Source organism: Pagrus major, chromosome 7, assembly GCF_040436345.1.
Source record: "Pagrus major chromosome 7, Pma_NU_1.0".
NCBI lineage: Eukaryota > Metazoa > Chordata > Actinopteri > Spariformes > Sparidae > Pagrus > Pagrus major.
In genome coordinates, this window is record NC_133221.1 from 7,291,810 (window position 1) to 7,314,478 (window position 22,669).

The 22,669-nt window shown below is 42.8% G+C and overlaps 1 protein-coding gene across 1 annotated transcript; it reads left to right on the forward strand.

Annotated features, from left to right (window-relative positions):
- tamalin (trafficking regulator and scaffold protein tamalin) lies at positions 1 to 12,051 on the forward strand. Its single transcript, XM_073469378.1, has 8 exons — positions 1 to 333; positions 2,773 to 2,825; positions 4,010 to 4,064; positions 6,661 to 6,763; positions 7,890 to 7,983; positions 9,544 to 9,610; positions 10,363 to 10,429; positions 11,106 to 12,051. The coding sequence occupies exons 1-8, from the start codon at positions 136 to 138 to the stop codon at positions 11,588 to 11,590; spliced, it is 1,122 nt and encodes a 373-aa protein (XP_073325479.1). The 5' UTR covers positions 1 to 135; the 3' UTR covers positions 11,591 to 12,051.
- The last annotated feature ends 10,618 nt before the right edge of the window (positions 12,052 to 22,669 follow it).

The following is a 22,669-nucleotide window of genomic DNA, read 5'->3' on the forward strand; positions in this document are numbered from 1 at the left end:
AGTTCCCTCCACCACGTTGAGCCTCACAACTCGGTCAGCATCTCAGTGGGCCACCGGGACACTTCATTAAAAAAACTTCATCCATAACAACTTTTTTTTTTTTTTTTTTTTTTTTTTAATCTGTCTGAGCTCAACATGACGTTCAGGAGGCTGAAGAAGGTGAACTCCAGCGGGCCGGACACTGGACCCGCATCCCAAGACAGCGACATTTATTTCCCCTCGTCAAAGTCCGACAGCTGCAGGACGATGGATTTACCGAGCAACTCGTCCGAGGTTTACAACTACAAGACTCTGGCTTATTCTGGAGGGACTCTGCCCCGAAACTTCAAAAAGGTAAAAAACTTCACACTTGAAAACACTTTTTTTTTTTTCCAGACTTCATTGGGTTTTGGGTCTGAAGTCATTAATATTGTCTGTCAAATCTTATAAACTAGAAAGTTTTGGGTTATTAACTGAACTCTGGAAGTTGTTGGTTTTAACTTTTTAACTTTTAATTGTTCATACAAGACAGTTAGATTTACTCAATGACACGTTTTTGCACTCTAGAGGAAAAGTTATCTACTTTTTTTCTGCCTTATTAGCATCAAATCAGGTGTTTTTTAAGCAAAATAAGCAGTTTTTCTGTGGAAGGAAGGACGAGATGGATCCATGAAGTTTGTGTGACCTCATCTGAAGCTAAATATCTTTAGTTGTGTGTGTCTCGTGAGTTTATCTGGAGATTCTTCATCTGAAAATTGTTTGGGAAGTTCAGTGTACAGCAGAGGGCATCTCACTGGAGGCCAACAGTAGCTCATCCAGGGGCAAGTGTGGACCACCCAGACACTGAGCGTGGTCCATGTTGTGTCAGGTACACCAGGGCCCACTACACAACTTTATATGTGTGGACTGGACCTGGACAAACTCATTTTGACTCCGTTCCTCAGAGGGATGATGGAAAGTTTTGCCATAACTATGATTTTAGAGGTCATTGAGAAACTTTCACAAGCTCCTGGTGTTTTTAGTTTCACAATGAGCTGGTCAGAAGTTAAGGGGTCGCTTAGAAATGTTGTTATTTTTTTTTTAACAAAAACCTAATTTCTTTTAAGTAAAACTAGAGTGGCACTAAGTAGAGCGCATACCTCCATCCAAGCCCAACACTCATAGATACCAGCCACCTAAATACGCCTGATATCCCCTGAGAAATGAACAAATATGCTGAAAATCTCTCAATGTTAAAGAAAGAACGAAAATCTCTGGATCCGTCCCTTTGTCCAGATCCACACCAAAAACTTGAAATAATAGATATAGATATCAATAACTGATGTCAACGTGTTAGTCTGGATCAGGACGAGGTCGACTTCCATGATTTTCCTGCTGGTTATGTTCTGGTATTGCAGTTTGACACGCACATGTGTCCGAGCCGGTGGTGAACTTTTTCCCAGAGCTTTATGAGCAATGTGCTCCCGATCTGCGTGTTATGGTTTGTTTGTCGTCTTCCAAAAAAGTTAGATTTCTCTCTTTCGGTCCATTTCTACTCCTGACTGAACCCCTCACCTCTGCTGCATGACATCAGGGGAAATCACAATCAATTTAAAGTGATATGAGGTTTATAGGTCGCAGGTGTGTAAGTTATAAAGTCAGTATAAATATGAATCGAACCTAAGCACCGCCTCGGAAATTATCTTAAGTTCAAGTACAGATCTAACAACGTTTTTGTAAATGAAGCCCCGGGACTGACAGCCTCCTTCTCTGATGATCCAGAACTCGCCAGCTGTAGCCGGTGTTGCATAATTCTGGCTCAAAGTTGTCGTGACTTGTGGGTCAGTCGACACATCTTCCTGTGTCTCTCGTGAAGCTCATTTTATTCCACTCTGGAGCTTCTGTCAGAGTTTCTGCCACCCCAGTTAGTTCAAAAACAGACATGTGTGACAGTGTACTGTAAAAGAGAGGCACAGTTATCCACAAGCCTACATACATAAAGTGTGCAGTAGCTGCACTGAGCGGCTACAACAGTGCATTGTACACGCAGGGGCACGGAGATCCTGCTCCATCCGCCCCCGTCCGTCTCTGGTGGGTATTTGGGAATAAATGCACTCATTGAGACGAGAGCGGGACAATTCTGTAAGTGTGCGGACATAAAGAAAGCAACATTTTACTACCGAGAGAGACTGCAGCACAAAGCGGCCTTTCATAAAACGCAGCATTTGAACATGATTGAGTTGGAACAGACGAGGATTGATTGTAAGTGATTTAGTGGAGCCTTCTGGACAGATGCCTTCCTTATTTACACAGTCAGGTAGGGCCGGGTCCTGACCTACTGTTGACTTTCACTCAATGTAGTCATTGTGGCAGTTAGTGTTCACCCACTGAGTCCTAATTGTCCCTGTAATGGGCTAGAGTTTGTACAAACGACTCTAAATGATCCAAAATTTCAGATCAACAGTCTGAGAGCCTGAAGGAAGCTGGTTTTGCGTGAAATTAAGGCTAAATATAGGAGCTCTGAGGTCCTCTTCTGACGTTGTGACTGCTTGGAGTAAACAAAGAGCAGCCAGACACGCATTTCTGGTTTCACTGCTGATGCTTTCATACCGCCATAATGGCTCAGTAGCTAAAAAACACAAACACGGAGCACGTGTGCGGCTTCAGGACTTGCTGGACCGGTAGATGCGTTGATGTTTACAGCAGGTGTGTCAAGGAGATGTTTTAGGGGAAAACCCTCATGAGTAATCGTGAATTAACCTCATGTGGCTGTCTGACACGCTCCATCTCTTTGTTTTCGTTTTCTCCTGGCAGGGCGGCGGGCTGCAGAAGTGGAAACCCCTGACACAGTCACCAGAACCACAAAGGTAAATCCCTCTCATCAATCACTGGCATCTCCTGTCTTTACACTCGTCTTTAATGACGACATCTTCTTCCTGAAATCGTCACAAGTGCACAGTTTCCTCTCAGAGTGAAAGGCCCTCTTTCACACAGCGATCTGTACTGATGGCTGCCATTGTTATGCATGATATTCCTGAGGGTTGTCATGAATTTTCATGTACTTTGCGGGCCCCCCACCGCATGAGAGAAGCAGCGCTGCCCTCCCTCCGTCCAACAGACCTTTGTACTGTACGTTTAGCCGTGACGTCCAGATGCTGCTGGACACAGAAGAAGTCCTGTGCAGACGGCAGAGATCTCTCATTATGCAATTTAGATAAGGACGGAGATGGAGGAGAAGGACACAGAGTCGGACGTAAACATCTTGTTGACCTCAAAAACCAGAGGAACTCCAGGCAGTCCGAATACGAGAAGACGGATCCAAACGAGGAAGGAAATATTAAAAAGGCTTTTATTATATTTGTTTAATCATTGAAAGGTCCAAAGGGTTGCAAAGATGTTGTTTTGAGCCCTAGTGGTTAAAAAACATGTTGGCTCTCTCGATGACTGGCCTTTTTAATGATTTAGCCACTATAATAGAAGGCTTTTTAATATTTCCTTCGTCTTTTATTTGGTCTATTAAAAAAATGCTGAAAAATGCCCATCACGATATCCTTGAACTCAAGGTCAGACATCCTCAGATGTCTTTTTATTGTCCAACCAACAGTTAAAAACTTAAAAAATAATAATCGTACAGTTATATTAAACAGAGAAAAGCAGGAAATCCTCATCTCAGAAGCCGACGTGGGAATGTTGGCTTGAAAAATGACAAAAACGGCTAAAAACAAGTCATCGACTATCCCTAATGTTTGCAGTGTGAATGAATAGTCGTTCCAGCTCTGCGTTGATTACATGCCGTTTGTGCTTTTTCTCCTTTTGCGTTTACGGCTGTATCACAAGGTAGACTCACACCGGGTCATCTCTAAAATAAGACCAGCCGTTTTAATGTGAGACCGTGAAAGATGTCTCAGCCTGCAGCCATCAAATATTTGCTTGGAAACTGACTAATTGATTAATTGATTGTCAAAACAGATGCTCCTCTGAGTGTGGGGAAACTTCTTCACGCAGTTAATTTTAGAAATAAAACAAACACAATGTCTTTCTGTTTTTCCAGGAAGGTGGTGGTCCTGGAGAAAAAGGAAGAGGAGACGTTTGGTTTCGAGATCCAGGTAAGAGGATTAACAGTGGTACACGAAGAGGATCTTTCAACCTCTCAAGCTCCATTTAACAGGATTTCCCTGATCGTCCGCATCCCTCTCAACAGGCGATGAAGCTTGAGTGACTGAAACGTGAACATCTTATCCAGTAAAATCTCTTAATCCGAGCGTTTCGCCTGCGCCGGCGGGGGTAAAAGGTCACGCATCAGTCAAACAGCTCGTTGATCCCATGACTGGAGAGAGGAGGAGATGTGTTTTTTCTCTCCCAGCATTTATTTTAAGGCATGCGGTTTGCTCACACGCTTCCCATGTTAATACCTGCCTCGCTCTCACACACTCAGAAGGCAGACGCTTCGCACATTTGACCTCAATATCTGTGTGATCTCTCAGCCGCCCTGGAGCTCTGTCTCACAATGTCGACTCTGTTAGGCAGACCTCATTCTTTAAATAGTTTTCTGAAATGGTTAAAAGTTGATTTTAGTGCTTTTTAAAATTAATAAGAAACCGTAAAGCTCGGTTAAAAGTTTCTGGAAGTGGATTGCTGCATCGAGGGAAAGACATATTGTTCTATTTACAGTTTCGATGGAGGTTCTCGCCCTTCCTGCCCGCCTGTGGCCAGAAGGAAGTGAGATCATGAGTTTGACGGTCAGCACGGACAGAGAGAGATGAGTTTCGGACTCTTGAGTTTCCTTTCCTCCGTGCCCTTTGTGTTTAATACAGATGTGCAGCCGAGGACCCAGCATGTAAATGTGATATTTGCATTTCAGCGATATTTGCATTGGTCATGTGTTTATCTTTCTGGCTGCCGAGAAGGAAGCTCGGCAGCAAACACACACAGGCCGATCCGAATCAATTAAAATTTCCATATGAGAAGCTGGTCCAGGTTTTGATGGGAGTGCTCGACTGTAACAGATGGAAAGCTTGACAACTTGAGTTTTAATTTACGGGACAGTCTCGTCGTTTCGTCAGTCTCTGGACCTGTTTGTTGAGAAAGTACCTGACTTTCAGGCTCCCTCAGCAGCAGCAGCACCGGCAGCGTGTTGAATGACTGATAGACTTCCTCCTGTCACCCAGCTATCTGTTGCCTGCAGTGACCTTATGCAGAGACACTGTGGTGACTGAAACAAGGAAGAGCGTGCAAATGCTTGTGGGAGTAACACAAACTGTTTCCCAGACAACAAAATATAAGACGCATAATAAGGTTGTTGTGACATCATGTCAGTTTATATAACAGTGTTCTGCTTTTATTGAGCTGAACTGAAGTTTTTAATGAGTGTTATGGTAACAGCAGGTTTATAAATAAGTAGCTTATCTATTATTACCCTCTCTTACAACATATTTTATTATAATATGAGACTAGGTATCAGCTTAGATTTTGGATATTCATTATGTCATATGTCACAATTGTTGTGTTTTCCTGGTTTTAAAGGCTGCTTTACAGTACAGTGATGGGATTTTCTGGACTTACCAGACTGTTGGACTTGTTCTAATATTAGCTTTACCGACTAAGTCATTATATCCACATTACTGATGACATTACTCAAGGGCTTTTGAGGAGAATGGAGGATGAGACGATTCAGTTCTCAAAAGTTCTCAAAATGGCACTAAAACACACATAAATCAGCTGACCTCACATTTTCCTAAGACAGAATATTGTGCTAACAGAGATGAGAGTGCAAACGGGAGGTGTTGAATACATTTCCACACATCCAATTTAACTACTTTAGCGGGGGATACATGGACGAGCCGTGCAGTGAGCCATGGTGACAGGTTTAGGATTGAAAAGACTGACTGAAAGCTAGATATCTTCTTTCTAGTCATTCATGTGAGGATCTTCACAAGTATTCTGATAATGAAAATTCTCCACGATCAACGTATCTTTTCATGTCCCAGTCCTTCTCCTGACATGCCCATATTTGCATTGGAAGAGATCTGTTGTTGTATAAAAATGGCCATAGTTTCCAGATCAGACAGATCTTCTCTTCACAGCCCTCTTTCTGGGTAAAAAAAAATACATTCCAGCCTTCAGTTAAAGATAATCTCAGCAGAGTTCAACAAATCAGGTGTTATTTTGGTATGAAATTCCCTCTTTGTGCTTCCCTGGATATGTTTTCTTTCTGGGGTGCAGCAGAGGGGCAGTAACACAAAGAGGGAACTTTGTCCTCAAAACACCTCAACTCTAGAATATATCCTCTTCACTTGTCCAAGTCAGTCTGCTGAAGCTTCACATTGTTTTCAGCTGAACTTCAGGAGCCATTTATACAACTTTTGAGTATATTTTTGCACAGACTAGAGGTTTGTTTGTCCCCCATTTCTTACAGTGAAAATCATGGACAGGGTAGATAAAACTTCCATGTACATTTGGGCATGTTGGTACTGTTCAGTAGATAGACTGGAAAACAATCCTTTAATCTTAGATTAGTTGAAAAAGTTCACAGTCTCTGTTTAATCAGATAAGAGAATCTCTTACTTTGCATGTTCACTGATAAGATCATCTTTTCCTGCCTTGTTGTGACTGTGAGACAATTCTTATACATGAAGAACAAAGAAGTATTTATGAAGCTTTTTTAGTTGCCATTGTTCAGTGTGATTGTTTTGTGTCTTTCAGACCTACGGCCTGCACCATCAGGACCAAAACTCCGTTGAAATGTGCACGTTTGTGTGCAAGGTGCACGACGACAGCCCCGCTCAGCAAGCAGGACTTAAAGTTGGTGAGTTTGTATTTTTATTTGAGTCTAAAATAACCTGGGGAAGTGAGGCAAGTGTCAGGTGGTTTTGGTTCAGCTTATCCTCCTCTGTGTTTGCCGGTTGACATTCGCGTGCCTTACGTCAACAGAAGCACTCGCGTGTTTCAGCCCGGCTGTTTAAGGAAGTACAAATATGCCTGCATGCCCACTCATTTTCCAGTCAACAAACAACTAAGTGAGCGGCTATTTCAGCCAGCGAGTATCTGCCAGCTCCTCTCACCAGTGTGCCAGATAGAGTAAAGCAGAGACGACCTCTCAAATGTTGGTTTTGAAAGGAAGTGTTGTTTTTATTTGGCAAACGCGGCTCGTTTCCTTTTGTGTCCTTTTTAAAGAAATTCCTCAAAGATAGAAAGAGCGTGTGAACAAACCAACACGTGCAGATTCTGTTTTTATCAGTTCAGAGAATATATTTGTCACAGTGAGATGAAGAGAAGACGCTCTGCAGCCTTCTATAAATTCTCTCTGGTTTTCAAACTCGTGACCACAGAGTCACAAGCCGGCTGCTCTCAGCGTCAGCGTGTCAAAAAAACCAAGAAGTAAGGTGCTTCTCTGCTGCTGCTGTCTTTCCTTCATCCAGCCTTCATGCGTTTGTCACTTCAGTTTCAGTTCCTACATTCCTCACATACCCGCTCTATTGTTCCACCGCGTCTCGCTGCGAACACAGTGACTTCATCTCATGAGGCGGTGGTTTTTAAAAGAGGAAAACAGGCTTTGTGTTGAAGCCTCGCAAAAGGCCTGCTGTCACGCTTGAGAGTTCACACCACAACTAATGACCGCAGAGTCCGAAGTATGATGCTGTGGCTCTCGCAGATAAAATTAAACACGTATGAGATTAACATTTTGAAATAAGCGTCTTTCCAATGAGGTGACTGCAGGCCACGACAACACATGGTTCACGGTTCTGCACATTTGTGTTGCACATGTGTCGAGGCTACTTTTAGAATCAAACGAGCCTCAGTTGGCTGCAGCTTGCAATAATTAAAGCCACAGTGGATTGAAGCGCATCCTGAACTGATGGCCTGCTGGTTAACTCACATGCTCTGTGTGTGTCATTGTGTCTGTGTGTGTGTGTGTGTGTATGGGGGCACAGGGGACACCATCGCCAGTGTGAACGAGGCCACCGTCGAGGGATTTCGGCACAAGGAGATCGTTCAGCTCATCAGGGCCTGTGGCAACACTATCAGGTACAAACTCGCAGAAAACAACAGAAGTGGTGCATGTTTAGAGACACATCATTCAGAGATGTGCAAGTAAATCTTCTCAGGTTTTAAAAACATATAATATGTCCTCACTTTTTTGTGAGGACTTGTTGACTTTTCATCAGGATAGGAAAGTCGGCAAGCGACACTTAACACGGATCAGTGCTGCAGTCAGGTTCATAAAGAAGATAAATCCACTTTTTAATCCCAAAAGATTAAAAGCAATCTCTTAGCTCTCCTCCCGTCTGTAAACAGCTTTTAATCAGAGCAAAACCTGATGTGACTCCGGTGTTTATTCCTCCAGAAGACTCGGCAGACATCTTTTGATAGAGAGACACTAGCTGCTGAAATTACATATTGTGAAAGTCATGAATAACGATTATTCAGTTTGACAGAAAACTGGAGGCAGTTTTCATCCCCGTTGTAAACAAGAGTGCTCTGATGCTAATGTCGAAATAACTGGTTGGTACAGTGTGTGATGTCATTTAAATATGGAGGAATCGGTTCCCATTTTAAGACCATCTCTCCTGAAAGACTTTCATAGTGTTACATTCGAATGTTCACGTAAAAAGTATCAGAAAAAGAGGAAGGGAGAGAAGCTTAAACCCTGGCTTCTGCTTTCTGCTGGGTGTGAATGTCAGATTGTCGGTTTCAGAAAGGGTCAAACGTTGGGACGATGTGGGTGCGAAGGGAGCTTTTTTAAGTTCACACAGAACGAAAATGACATCATTATCTACTCACCCTCATGTGATGGAAAGTCAGGTGAGGTTTTGTAGTCCTCAAAACATTTGTGGAACTTGAAAAACAGAAGAAAACAGTCGATAAGAACAACGTGAAATGGCTCCATACAGCAGGTCAGATGCAATCGAAGTGAGATCCCAAACTGATTTGAAAAAGACGTTATTTTCACCCTTTTTAAGCAGAAATCTGACAAACTGATTAATGATTTGATTAATCAAACTGGCATCGTAAAAGGTTTAAACATAATCAAGATATTACAGCCATAGCTTAAGTATCTCGAACATCGCTGTCAGGACTCGGTATCTGGCATTTGAGTTAAGTGCTGAGTGGGTGTTTTAATCTGAGCCACACTCTTTTCCTCATCCTTCTCCTCTGCTTGTAAAAGATTAAAAGGACAATTAGCGAGGCCCCGTTCGAAGTCTTCAAGAGCTGCTGCTGAAGACGTGAGGTGAACCGCATCAAAGTGCCCGTGTAGGCACAGACTTTATAGACTGACATCATTAAATTATACTTACAGTCTGTATAAACTGTAAAAGTGAGTACAAGCCCCCTAAATTGGTCACCAGCTTATGTGATTCAAAAGAATTGCCACACTGAAGTATCTGGGGTGGAAAGTGTAAATGTTCCTCATCCTTCCCCCCCTCTCTTGTAAACTGTTTGACACCAGACCTCGTCCCACCACCGTCTTATGAAAAGAGCCTTTCATATGTTTGTAAAATCGCTGTTTTTCTGCCCTTGTAGTTTTTTATAAGCGCTTCCTGTCACGCTTATTAATCCTGCTGCCTTCTGTTTTCACACTTACAGGCTGGAGACGGTTTACAGCGACTCCATACGAAAGGCGGAGCTGGAGGCCCGGCTGCAGTACCTGAAGGTGAGTTTTCGGTTTTCCAGCCGTGAGTCAGCCTGATTGTTTCCCCCAGCCTCACCCAAACACACACATACATAACATGCTAGATATAGACACCACCACCACCACCACCTCCCCCTCCCTCCACACCTGTCTGCCCCAGCAGCACCACCTGTTGCATCAGCAGTTTGTCCAGCCGGCTCGCTGATCGCTGCAGACATTCTTGACTCGCGGCTGGTAAAAAAGCTGCCTGTGAAGTGGCTCAAGCGAGCGCTGTTTCCCCCCAAAGATTACAGCAGCTGTCTCGCTCTAATCCACGAGTGTGTGAGAGCTGCGACACAGCCGCTTCCTGAGATACTAATCCAGCGTTTTAAAGATTAACAGGCTGCTGCTGAACACATTAGACGTGCTCGGGATGGAAATGTTGATATCTCATTTGTGTAGACTCGATAGAAACAAAAACGCTGACTCATAAAGCACTACCTTGATCAGCCATGACGAAAACAAACTCAATCACTTTCAGATTAAGTCTCATACCAGTAAGAGGTATTTGGGAATGCCCTCTATCATGTCATCTTCCTGTTAGTTCGCTGAGAATATTCCCCATGACGCCAGCACACACAGTTTTAACTTTTTAATGTCTGTAAAGTTGTAAGGTTAATATGTAAAAGGTTTGGTCCAGGGTTAAAGATCCCTTTCGCAAGTTGTTCTGCAGCCTGTATGTTGTGGTTTTCTTGTTAAAGTCACTTAACTTCATCTCTGTCTTCTTTTTACAGCAAACTCTTCATGAGAAATGGGATGAATATCGCTCGTTGATGGTGCAGGAGCAGAGGCTCGTTCATGGTAGGTCGTCTCTGAAGTTTAGTAGCTCTTGTTCATTTTATTTACTTTATTTCATTAATATAATCCACAGAGTGTCAGCACTGCTTGTACATACAGCAATTGTCCATCTTGTTTTTGGGGTGTTTGTTAATTACAGCCCAGCCAGTACTCAATACCGATGTCAGAAAGTAACAAACTCAGCTATTGATATGTCTGCCAGTTATACACAGCCGTTTTTGGGTTATGTGGTTATCAAACCAAGAAATGCTCTGCGCTGCCAGTTTTAATAGTCTCCTTTATGTCTGTGTGTAATAAAACTTATTTGACAAAAGTGGTCCCACCCGCTGTGAAGCGCCTCATCTGCGTGTAATAAAAAAGAAGAATTAGAAGTTGTTTTTTTTCTAACTTTTATTGGGGAAAAAATCCATTAATCAATTCATCCGCCCTGCCTGTTAATACACTTTTCAAAATGGACCCACACCAAGTTCTGGGAACAGTATTTGCGTTTCTGGTGCGGTGGATTCTGGCTGTGCTCATCTTTTCATCTTCAACCAAAAACTTTTATAGGCCACAGACCAGTTCTGTTGTGCTATCGCCATGTTTCTGTCTCTCTTGGAAGCAGCGTCACCTAATGTTGCCCCCACGTGATGCTGTGCTCTCAGTCCACTATCCTAACTCTTCCCCTCTTCTCTTGTAGGCATAGTAATGAGTGACGCTGCAGTGTACGAGTCCCTGGAGTCAGCAGGTGTGTACGGCAGCCTCGGCACTCCCAGCCCGGCCGCTCAGCGAGCCATCCGCTGCACGGGCAGCACCAGCAGCAGCGCCAGCTTCCTCAGCACGGCCACCGAAGACGACCCCCTGTACCAGACCTGCCTGTACCAGGTGGACGGCAGCGTTGACTCGGACAGCACCAGCGCAGACAAAAAGAAAGAGCAGCAGAAGCCGCATCGTCTCCGACCGGCCAGCGAGCTCTTCACGACGGCCAAGACGCAGCTGACCCGCAGCGCCAGCACGCGCAGCTACATGAGGGGGTCTTCGTCGTCGACGTCCAACTCGGGGGAGAAGCAGGGAGGGTTCAACTCGCTGCAGAGGAAGCCCAAACAGAAAAGCTTCCGCAGGCGCCTCCTCAAGTTTATCCCGGGTCTGAACCGACCGCTGGAGGAGGAGGAAAGCAAACTGTGAGCAGCCAACAGAGCTGTTCACCTAAAGACTGAAAGCACCAGTGACTGTCAAACTAAAGCTGCCAAAGAAAAAGATGTGAGCAGCACCAAAGAGTGAAGAGACGGAGACCAAAGAAATGGCTCTACAGCTGCACCTCTCCATGTTCGAATGGGTCGACCAATGAACATTCAGCTGCGTTCTGTAGCCATCAGTGTTTCACAGCTGTACATAACTCTTGTTTCGTTGTTTTTGTTCCTTTAAGTTATTTATTTAATTTAACATACGTCAGGTTCATGTACAGAATGAAGGATATTTGTGTTTTTACTGCATGCACCCACTTTTATTATGACTTGTTATGATTGTGCTCGTGCAACACAACATTTTATAAGTTTGATATCTGCTTTAGATGATTCAGATTGATCCTGTTTTATGTCTCTCTGCCTAAAGTCACGGTTCCAAAAATAAAAAATGTGGCATTTTCAGATTATGGGCTCATTATTTTGTGCCGAACTTGCAAGAAAGGCTATTTTGTTCCACAAGCCACAACTAGTTTGTGGGAATTGTAGCGGCCAAACTTAAATTAGTGCTCAGACCTCGAGTGTACACACAGTCTGTTTGTAATTCCCCCAGTGGCGATATTACCTCCTCCATGTGACGCTTTTAAATATAGTAAGTCTTTATATTTCTACAACTGTAAGAATGTGTCACCCGAGTTCAGAGGGTTAGCGCGCGTTTCTCTCTGGTTTGAGGCCTTTTTGCGGTGCAAGGTATCCAGAAGGAGGCTGTTGTATCGGCTGTGACACAGTTTATTGTTGCGAGAAAAGTGAGGAATGTGCGGAGAAAGGCATGACCCGAAATTCCAAACACAACCGCTTTCTTTCAGCTCCTGCAGGCCAACGCCGATTCCTCTTCTTCCACGCTCCCAGTATTCCCATGGTGGCTTCAGTTGTCCAAGAACTCACTGGGTGTGTGTGTGTGTGTGTGTGTGTGTGTTTGGGCGGGGGTTGCTTGGAGTCTTTTCATTCCTAGCTCCCAGCTGACCCATGAGGTCATGGTGGTCACTCTCTCCGTTGGCTCTGCGGCGTTGATCCCTTTTGTCCTCTGCCGCTCATTCACAGATGCTTCAGGAGTGTTGATGATGGCGAGCGATGGTATGCGGCCATGTGTTCGAGCCGAGCCCTCTTCATGCCCTCCCCTGACGGTCGTGAGCGCGCTAAGGAGAAGCAAGAGGGAAGGAGGAGGGGGGGGGTTTGGAAAGGATGCTGACACAAGGGATTGTTATGCAAGCTTGCCGGTGCTTGAAACATGGGTTTAGAGCGAGTGGGCTGAATGCATAACGAGGGGATAATGACTGAAGATGGTGGTACACTAAAAACAATGTGTGAAAGGGCCATTTAACAGAGACAGAGCGCCTAAACAAGGAGGGTGCGGTAATTAACACAGTGGGAGGTTAGTGTAGGATGGTGGCTGGTCAATAATACAGTTGGAAATGTTTGGATGTCGCCCGACTGCTAAAAACACCACTGTTGTTGTTTAAAGACTATGTGGTGAATTGCTTTTGTCTGTGCTGCATGAACTGCAGGCAGACTACCTCTAGTGCTGTTTTGTCCACTTTTTCAGTAGAATAAACTTAGACTAAACTAAAATTAGACTCTCTACATCGTTACCAGAATTTACAGATAACCCTGTTGCTGAGGAAGGCTTTGTTACAGTCTTTCTGTGGTGTTTTAATGTGATGTAAAAGACTCCCAAACTCTTCCTACAGTCCAACAAAATGACACACTGGCATCTAAAAAAAAATTCTCATGACAGCAAAAAAAACAAAGAAAAAAGTAGAAAATAATAAGTTTTTTCTACACACTGCATCAAGTTCAAATTAGTAAATAAAATTGGCCCTATCAGCCCGTCAGTGATGAGAAATGGGCTCTGAGAAGAGGAAGCATGGAGGACAGAGTTGAGCGTCTGTGGTGTAACGGCTCTGACCAGAGTGCTATTTCTCAAGCAGGGCATGCGTCACGGCGTCTGGTGGGACGTTACTGCCTCTGGTCAAATCGATGGATCAGCGCAGATGTTCTCGTTGGTTAAAATTAAGGAAGCGGTTTGGATGTTTGTGCTCGAAATGTGCACAAAAAAGGACACCAGACAAAACCACACACCTCTGTCTCATGCAACGTGCGAACGTGTTTGAAGCTGAAATATCACTCACAGAGGAAGCTCTGGGTGGCACAGAGCGTGGGCGGCATGAGTGGCACTTTGTTGTGTGTCTGATAGATGAGGAGCTCGAGCTGCATGTCATGGTGCAGGATGTGGGTGAGAAATGTGCAGGAAATCCACCATAAAGATAAGATATCATATGACTTACTGCAAGGTTTAAAATAGTCAGCGTCATATGCATGCGATTATCTCTTTTTGTCTGAGAGTCTGTGTGTTTAACTAAGAGAGAGAGAGAGCAGGACACCTGCCTCGACAGGTGTGGATGTAAGAAGAAAGTCAGGGTCAGAGGTGACAAATAAAAACTATCCTTTACTTGTAAACTGCTCATTAAATACTGAGTTTAGCACACGTGGCCAACAAGAGGAAACTGTCCAGCGTGAGATGAGTCAGCTTAACTGCCGTCAACTACAGTAACTGAACACTTGGATGAATGCAAATCGAAGAGCGCTCGTCATAATCTGCATCTGTAGATAAAGAGTCTGCGTGTGGTTTCCCAGCAGCAGCAGAAGTGAGCTGATACCTGAGAGGTTATATTGTCTCTTTGTGGCTTTAACAGCCTCCTTCCTGAAGCCGCTGCTCATAATTTCCACCCAACAGCTTGTAAACAGACGGCTCGGTCGTACAGTCAGAACCTCTTTCTAAGGAACTGGACTGCTTTGTATTTAATCAACCCCTCGTACAGTTCAGAAAAAAGTTTTTCCAGTCACTGCATAGATGCTTGATAATTATTTTCTCAGTCAGCTTCTTATAATGAGCCATGCGGTCACAATTTTCTGGTTATTTTACTTATTACTTATTTTTTATTAAGTGGGAGGTCCTCAGTTGGGAAAAGGCAAATGTCTTTTACTGTAATTACTTGCACCGATTAAAGTTTACGAAGGTTCAAAATGGAAATCTGAGGAAACAAGTGTGATGTGTTTGCAAAAAAAAGGTGCCAGACATGATGAAAGCATTGAAATCTGATCAAACAACATCCACACAGTCCCGATGAAGCAGATAAGCTGAGTGTTGAACTCTGAATAAACAATTACTATGGTTGTTTTTATTCGACACTAAACGTACCACAAGGAACTTTTAACTGGCTATGAAACTGTCTCGATTTATTACTGATGATCCGTCTTTACGACCCACACAAGCACACGAGACCTTCAGGAAGTAGTGTAATCACTATAGTTATTATTATTGCCTGTCACTGGGTCGGATAAGTCCTATAATCAAACTATTTTTATAGAACAAGGATGCAAAGAGGAATCTCACAGCTGACAACTACTACTGTGCTAAAACAAAGTTTACTTTGTTTCACCGTCGCCATCTTTTTGTCCACAGGGGACGCCAGAACCAGACAAAAAAGTTCCTTGTAGTAGCTTTAGATTTATTACTTGTTTATTTAGCGATGTTTAATGTCACAAAATGATACGAGCTGTCACAGGTTTAAACATGTTTGGATGTGCAAATTGAAACCAGTGATAGTTGGTTATTGAATTGTTTGGACTTTAATGATTTTCTGGCTCGCATCGAAGGCCCAAGACAAGCCAAACTGACATCAAAGACGCTGCACTTGAACGCACCGCAACTCCAAAACCTCCAGCCGATGTCCAGCTAGCTTGTAGGTCACGGTGGTCTGTATTTGTCCTTCAAAAAGGGAAAACCAGAACACTTCAGAATTTCTACATGAAGCTCAGTTGGCCTCTCGTGGAGAAGCTTGTATTGTTTATTGTCTTCTGTGGCTCTGAAGGGTGTTTTTTAAAACAGAAAATGATCCCGATGATCTCACTGTGGTTATCTTGAATCAGGCGTGAGACCTCACCCTGGGAGTAGAGGGAAAATCGTGCCAGAAATCCCAACTCTGCTTCACATTTTAACAGAAAGCTGGTCGTTACAAACTTGGGGTGAGAGTTTGAAAGACAAGATGATGCATTAGGTGTTGCATTATGGGAATTGTAGGATAGGGTTTTGTGGAGCTTGACCATTACCAGCGACTAAAAGATATCGAGTATCTCAACGTTTGACCATCTTTATATGTTTCTCCCGAGCTAATTGCTAATGCTAAATGGCTGGAGTGCCTCTTTGAAGTTATAATATGTAACATTTCTTTATTTAACGGCCTAGAAATGACAAGAGTTGTGTACTTATATTATTCTAAACGTTTCCAACGATGTTCAAACCCAGACAATCCCAATTTTGCTCAAATTAACGGTGCGTTTCTGACTCTCGTTGCTTTAAATTCCAGGAGAGAGTCATAGACAACAACTCATATGATCCTACACTACTCACTCCAAATTAAAGTACAATTACATGGGGTTTAACCACATAGATCTTCCATTATGAAGCAGAGCTGTTTTAAATTATTTCGGGAGAGGAAAGTCACTGCAGGCTCTGACGGGCTGCAGTCACAATAACAAAGCATCAGTTGTGTCTGTGTTTGGTGGCTGAGGGGTGAATGTTTTATTGTGGAGGAGCAGGTGAGTGAAGGTGAAGCCCAAAAACTGACGCCATGTTCAGTTACTGTAGCAACGCTTCCTGCTCATCATCTGGCCATGTGACGATCTCCAGTTACAGAGCGAGACCTTAAATGACTTCACCCACCCAACAGATGCACACACATTCTTATATACTTATTCCCTGGTGTGAAAGTCTGTGTCACTGAAGATGCTTTTATTTCTCGTTGCTGCTCACATGTCGGACAGTCGTGACCACTTAAGCTTTAACGCCAGCACGGGAAGCACAACAGCTGCATGTGGCTAATCTGGGAATAAATTCAGCGGTGAATGAATGAATCACTTGTTTTTGCTTACTGTTTTCAGATATTAGTTGGTAGTAAAAATATCCTAAAGGGATGCATCATAGGCTTAGTCTTAATAAAACACACATGTGACTGGCATCACAGCAGATCTGGAATGAATCTGAAGACCTGGAAGATTAAATCTGGTTTAAACCTGATAATTTGGCTTGTTACTTTCCTTTAGGGGGTATTTGAAATGGTTTTCCACCGGATGTGAGATGTGTACACAGCGTGTGTGTGTGTGTGTGTACGTTAGGCCTCATTGACTGTTCAGTTAGGCTATTAAACAGGTTCCTCTTTTTCATGATGCTTTATGATGTTTGAGCACACAAATTCAGATAAGGAACCACCTGCCCATGTTCGTTTCCACTCTCGGACACACCCTGACACCCTGACACACACACACACACACACACACACACACACACACATACACACACACACACACACACACACACACACACAAACGAAAGACACAAAACATAACTGAAAATGTTGGTGCTAATGTTCAACTCGTAAGGTATCAGATCACTGAGATTTCTGTTAATACAGTTGAAATGAAGACACGTCTATCAATTATTTGTCATTTTCATCATTCAATTATCAAAAGAGGAGCCAGGCTGTCTCTCCGAGTTACAGGCTCAGGTGTATTTAGATAGCTTAGTTATCCAAATATCTCCAAATATTGTTTCAATGCACTGTTTTTACTTTAGCCTGCTCTGCTAACTAACACTAGCTAGCAAGCACATGTATCCATATGCACAGCATCTATGTATATATAGGCTACAGACCATGAGAAATAACATATACGTTTACCTAAATGCTAGCTAGTGTTAAAACTAGCATACTGAGCTACTCAGATATGGCAGTTACTTCCACAACCACAGTACTGTGAGCTAGCTCATGTTAGCTAGCCAAAAGGAAGGCTAACTTGATTACAATTAGGTAATCGTAGGTAGATTGTAGGTTTCTGCGGTAATACATTTAGCCTATTTAGCTAATTGATGCTAGCTAGCAAGTGAATCTATCTACATAGGCTGATACATTAGAAAGTATTAGTGTAACTTAATGCTAGCGAGAGTTAAAAACTAGCATATTGAGCTACTTGGATATGGCAGTTACTTCTACAACCTGAGGTAATAAATATATTTAAATTAATACATGTAAAATGTAATGCTCATGACAGTTAATCGTTGAGATGTGGTCCGAAGTAGGCTACTGTAGGCCCAGAGCCTATAAAGGCCTAAAAGGTAAATAAACTGCATTTATAAAGAGCTTTTTCTAGTCTACTGACGTCTCACAATGCTTGACATTGATTTTAATCAACTTAAGAAATCAGAATTTCAAGGAATAGCTGGTATATAAGATAACATCAAATATTGCCAATAACAGGCAGGCCTGTTCATTTCTGACCCAGCATACGTTCAAGGCTCAAGGACTGAAGCACTGTTATATAAAACCCCTGACAGCTGTGAGTGTGCACACAAAGACAGAGAAAGTCCTCAAACACAATGGCAGGAAGTGTCATGTGGTTGTATCTTTAATCATTATGTGGCCACAGTTTCAAACATTTCCCAGAAACTATGACGGCTAAATATTTCAGTTAAATTATTCGAGTCAATTTTGTCGCTGAAACAATTATAGATTTGTGAAACCACTAATGTCTGGAGCAACGTGCAGACCTGTAGACATCCACAGTCAGTTGCAATAGAGAGAACGGCGACAGTAACTTCTTCCTGTCTCCAAAGACAGGAAGTGGTGGGGATCAGCATGTTCTGACGTCTTTTCTTTTTTTTTTTTTTCCAGGAGACTCTGAACAAATACAACCACCACGTCAACACTGACTGAACAGGACAGCAGAGAGAGAGAGAGAGAGAGTACAGCATATTGTCCTCATCTCCCACCATGCCAGAGCAAATGAAATCAGCATGCCTGCCTGAAAGCTCAGGCTGCAGAGCAGGAGCGCCTGGGCTTCAGGAATGCTGTAAGCTGCGGTGTTTGTCCAAGAGGAGAGAGGATGTTGACTCACCGGGGTTTTTCAAAGAGCCAGCTCCAGGAAAACAGGGGAGGATGGAGCCCAGAGATACTGTACCGTGTTCCCAGAAAACATTATGATCGCAATTAGTTGTAATTCTATGTTCCTAGAGAGATGACATTACACTTTTATTTGAAAAACATCCCCGCTTTCCTCTTCACAAAGCCCTGAAACTGATACGGAGCAATGTCTGAAAGTGACTCTGAGGATCCATGAAGCTCAATACTATATCTTATTTATATAATGTGTGGGCGCATAGTATACAGACAGGTGCTTTTATCTGATGCTGTTCAAGATATTCTCACTTTCTGCCCACACACACTCCACCTCAAAGTCTTTCACTCTCAATCCAACAAGGTCTGACTCATCTGCGGTGAAGACACACACACACTTCATATTGAGATTTTTTTATGTTGAGTGGGAATGTGACCCGCGAATGACGACTATGAAAGGAGACACATCGCGAGTTTTCATATCAAACTGCTGAAACTGATCGCTGTTTTTCTAAACAAAGTAATAGGAAAAGGAGGAAGTTTGCACGTCTGTCTGGTCACTTTGTGGTTTCTCGTCTGCTGCTTCTTCTTTTTTTCCACTTGGTTTTAGATCCAACGATTGCCAGAGTGCATCTCACAGCATCATTTGGTCTCCTCAGTCTAGTACGAAAGCAGTTTGTTTAGCTGAATTCACCACCAAAACAGTGACAGTGACTGTACTCTGCATGCTGATGAGACTGGGGAATTTGCTGTGATTTGAAAAGAGACCAGACTTAAGCACGTTGGGGGCAAAGCCATTCTCCGTTTCCAGCTGAATGGCAGCTGTGGTTGTAACAGCTGACATTTCTCTTCCACCCTCTACAAGTTTCTTCAATCCCTGTTTAATACTGACAAGCCGGGCTTTGTATTGTTTGGGGATTTCACTTGTATCGGTGCAATCAACCCCCGGTGCGCCACAAACTCTTTAAAAAAAGTCCCCCTGCTTACTCTGAAACAACTGGCTCCTGACCTTGAACAGGTCCAGGAAACTTTGAGACAATAACACCGCTATTTCATCCACAGACTGTATCTGGAAAAAACAAGAGGAAATTCATTGAAGAAAAAAGAAAAAAAAGAAAAAGTTTAGGATGAAAAAAGGCCAAAGTCAGCCAAGAGCCAATATGTGTGAGTCACTGATGGCGACTGTCCCAGGCCTGGAGAGGACTCAAAACAAAAAGCACCAGCAGCCCACTGCGGCCGGCCTGCGAGGAGATTGCTGGTTAAAAGGAGTTCCTGGAGATGTTTCGGCGCTGCCTCCTGGCTTCACGAAGTGTTTGGGGCCTCATGTAATACTTCCTGACTGTTTTCCTGCGGGACCTATAAGAGCAACATTCCCCACCCTCGTCCGTGCCTCTGCTCAGAGACACAAGTGATGACCACAACCACGATGACGACATTTAACTGACACTCACAGTTCAGATTGTGCATAAAAAACATGAGCATTTTATCCCAATTTGACCCAAATTGTTCAAATAGTCTTTAAAATAAGGAAATGAGTAGTTCCTAACCCCACCTAAAACCATTTTGGGCATACTGTACCCATACAGTAGAGTGATATCAGCAGGTCTGTCCCTGAGAATGAACAGTACTGGTTCGGCCCAGTGTGTGTGTGTGTGTGTGTGTGTGTGTGTGTGTGTGGCCCAGTGTATGTGGGCAGGAATGTGTGAGTGGGAAGGCTCAAAGGGGGACATTCTTGTGACCTACAAACGGATGACAGAAAAGATTTTGTCCTCCCGGTTGACAAAGACAAGCATGAAGACAGAGCTCATTATTCAAACTGGGCCGTGATGAAATGTCTCTGATGACAGCACGGACGGGGGCTTGCGTCATTTTCACTTAATGTAATCTGGATGGAAGAATTATTGTTCAACACTGACAGCCACATGGAGAGTTTATAATGACTTTGTGGAGAATAACTCACGCATAACTCAGGCCTATTGATTCGAGCAGCTCACATTAGTGTCTGTATGATTTGTTCCCATGAGGTTTGATTGATTTTTAACACGTCCACAAACATACCCGTAAGTAGAGTAAAGCATTTACATCTTCCAAGGTTTTAATCAACACATGCTAGAAAAATTCAGACTTCAGCTCATTTGACGAGACAAACAACTTAGATATTCAACAATGTGGCCAACTTGTGACATGAAGTATTGCACTTAAGTACAATTTTGACATACTTGTACTTTGTATTTCCATTTTCTCTTATAGGAGGAAAAAAATTGTACTTTTTACCATCTACATTTATTTAATAACTTTAGTTACTAGTTACTTTGCAGATAGCAGGTTGTATCACAGCCACAAGTAGCATATTTTGTACTGTTAATTCATTTATTTTATGGGCAATCAATTGAAAAAACACTACTGAATATCAGTCAGGCAAGTTATCAGTCAACCCATAGTATACAGTACATACGTATGTAAATATATCTCTAAATACTTTAGTTCCTACAGTACATTTATTGGTGGCAAAGTACTTTTGATGCCTAACTACATATAATATCAGATACTTTGAGACTTTTACCCAAGTACTTTTATTCAAGTATGACTGTTAGGCCTCAAACATGTGTTTATCTTATTGTTGTTGTTATATCAGTTGTAGTTCTGTAATGTGTTGTGTTGTTTCATCTTTAATTGAGAAATCCTAATTTCAGTTCTCATGCGATGTCTTTACAAGCTCCCAAAATCACATTTTATGATACATTAAGTGTTGTGTTTTTTGAGTTTTCTCATGTGCAAAAAGGTAAACTTGTAAACTTATCAAAAGTGGAATTAATTTTGGTTTTACTATAAAATATACTGTTAAAATGTGCCACAGCTGTTGATTATCCAGCCAAACCAATGTGACCTCAGTAAAGTGTGAACCCGACTGAGATGAGATGCTCAGCCATGTCAGGATGCTGCCCTCCAGTGGTGGATCGGCTCACAAACACTGCTGTATGTGCACAGAGTCGATACACTGGTGGAGAATCATGCAAAATGGAAAACATCATTGATTCAAGAAGATACAAACACTCTTTTTTATTGAGTTTTCAGATTAAAAGAAAGATCCAGACATCACAGTTTCATACAATATGTGCAATCTTGAGGATGTGTTTAAAATGCAAGTGTGCAATAAATAATATCTGTTAGAAATAAGAATAAGAATAAGAAAAACAGATATTTGAACGTTGGCTACTGGGCTACTGTCCAGCATTTGAGGGAGAGCCCTGCCATGAACGTTTCACACGTTTCCCTGCTCCAACACACCTGATTCAAATGAAAGGCTCGTTATCAGCTGATCATTTGAATCAGGTGTGTTGGAGCAGGGAAACATCTAAAACGTGCAGGGCAGGAGTGAAAAAAAACCGAGCACACTTCCCTCGGACAATACGAGATCAGTTCTCTTTCTTTGGAGGATCAGCTGTGAGTTTTTTGTTAGATACAAGCAAAATATAGGAATTTTCCACAGGAGAGATTTTGACTTGTCATAGCAGGAAAGCCCAAATGGTTCTCATAACATTAACAGTGGCTTCATTATATTCAAGTGCCCTGGTGTGAAAGTGAACCAGCAACTTACAACTTAAACAAACATACATCTGTGAAGTGTGAGAGGAGGCTCATGGTGAACAACACTGACACCTGAGATCTGTGAATCACCTTCAACAGATTCTCACAATCCTTCAGCTGAATTTCACCCCTCGACCTGACGGTCAACTCAAGCCAGGCTAATTAACGAGCAAGCTGTCAAACTGTTAAGCAGCTGCTACATGTGGAGTCTAAAGCTGTCAAGAAACATAGTCGATTTTTATCTGGTTACATCATATCTGACACCTAATCTGATTCCTTTGGCCAAATTCAGGTTTCATGTTGCAGATTTTTTTTTTTTTACTGTGCAAAAACATTTCATACAGATTTTAAAGCCTTTTTTACTATTTCTACTCTCTACATCTACCTCAAAAGAAGATCGTGTGCTTGGCAGGTGGAGGGGGTGGTGGTGGAGTTATAGACGAGAAGGCTGCCAAGAGAGTGACCGCTGTTCAAGAATGTGAATCAGC

Coding starts and splice junctions, on each gene's coding strand:
- tamalin (XM_073469378.1), top strand. CDS start 136: ATGACGTTCAGGAGGCTGAAGAAGGTGAACTCCAGCGGGCCGGACACT. Junction 334..2,772: donor TGCCCCGAAACTTCAAAAAG/GTAAAAAACTTC, acceptor TTCTCCTGGCAG/GGCGGCGGGCTGCAGAAGTG. Junction 4,065..6,660: donor CGTTTGGTTTCGAGATCCAG/GTAAGAGGATTA, acceptor TGTGTCTTTCAG/ACCTACGGCCTGCACCATCA.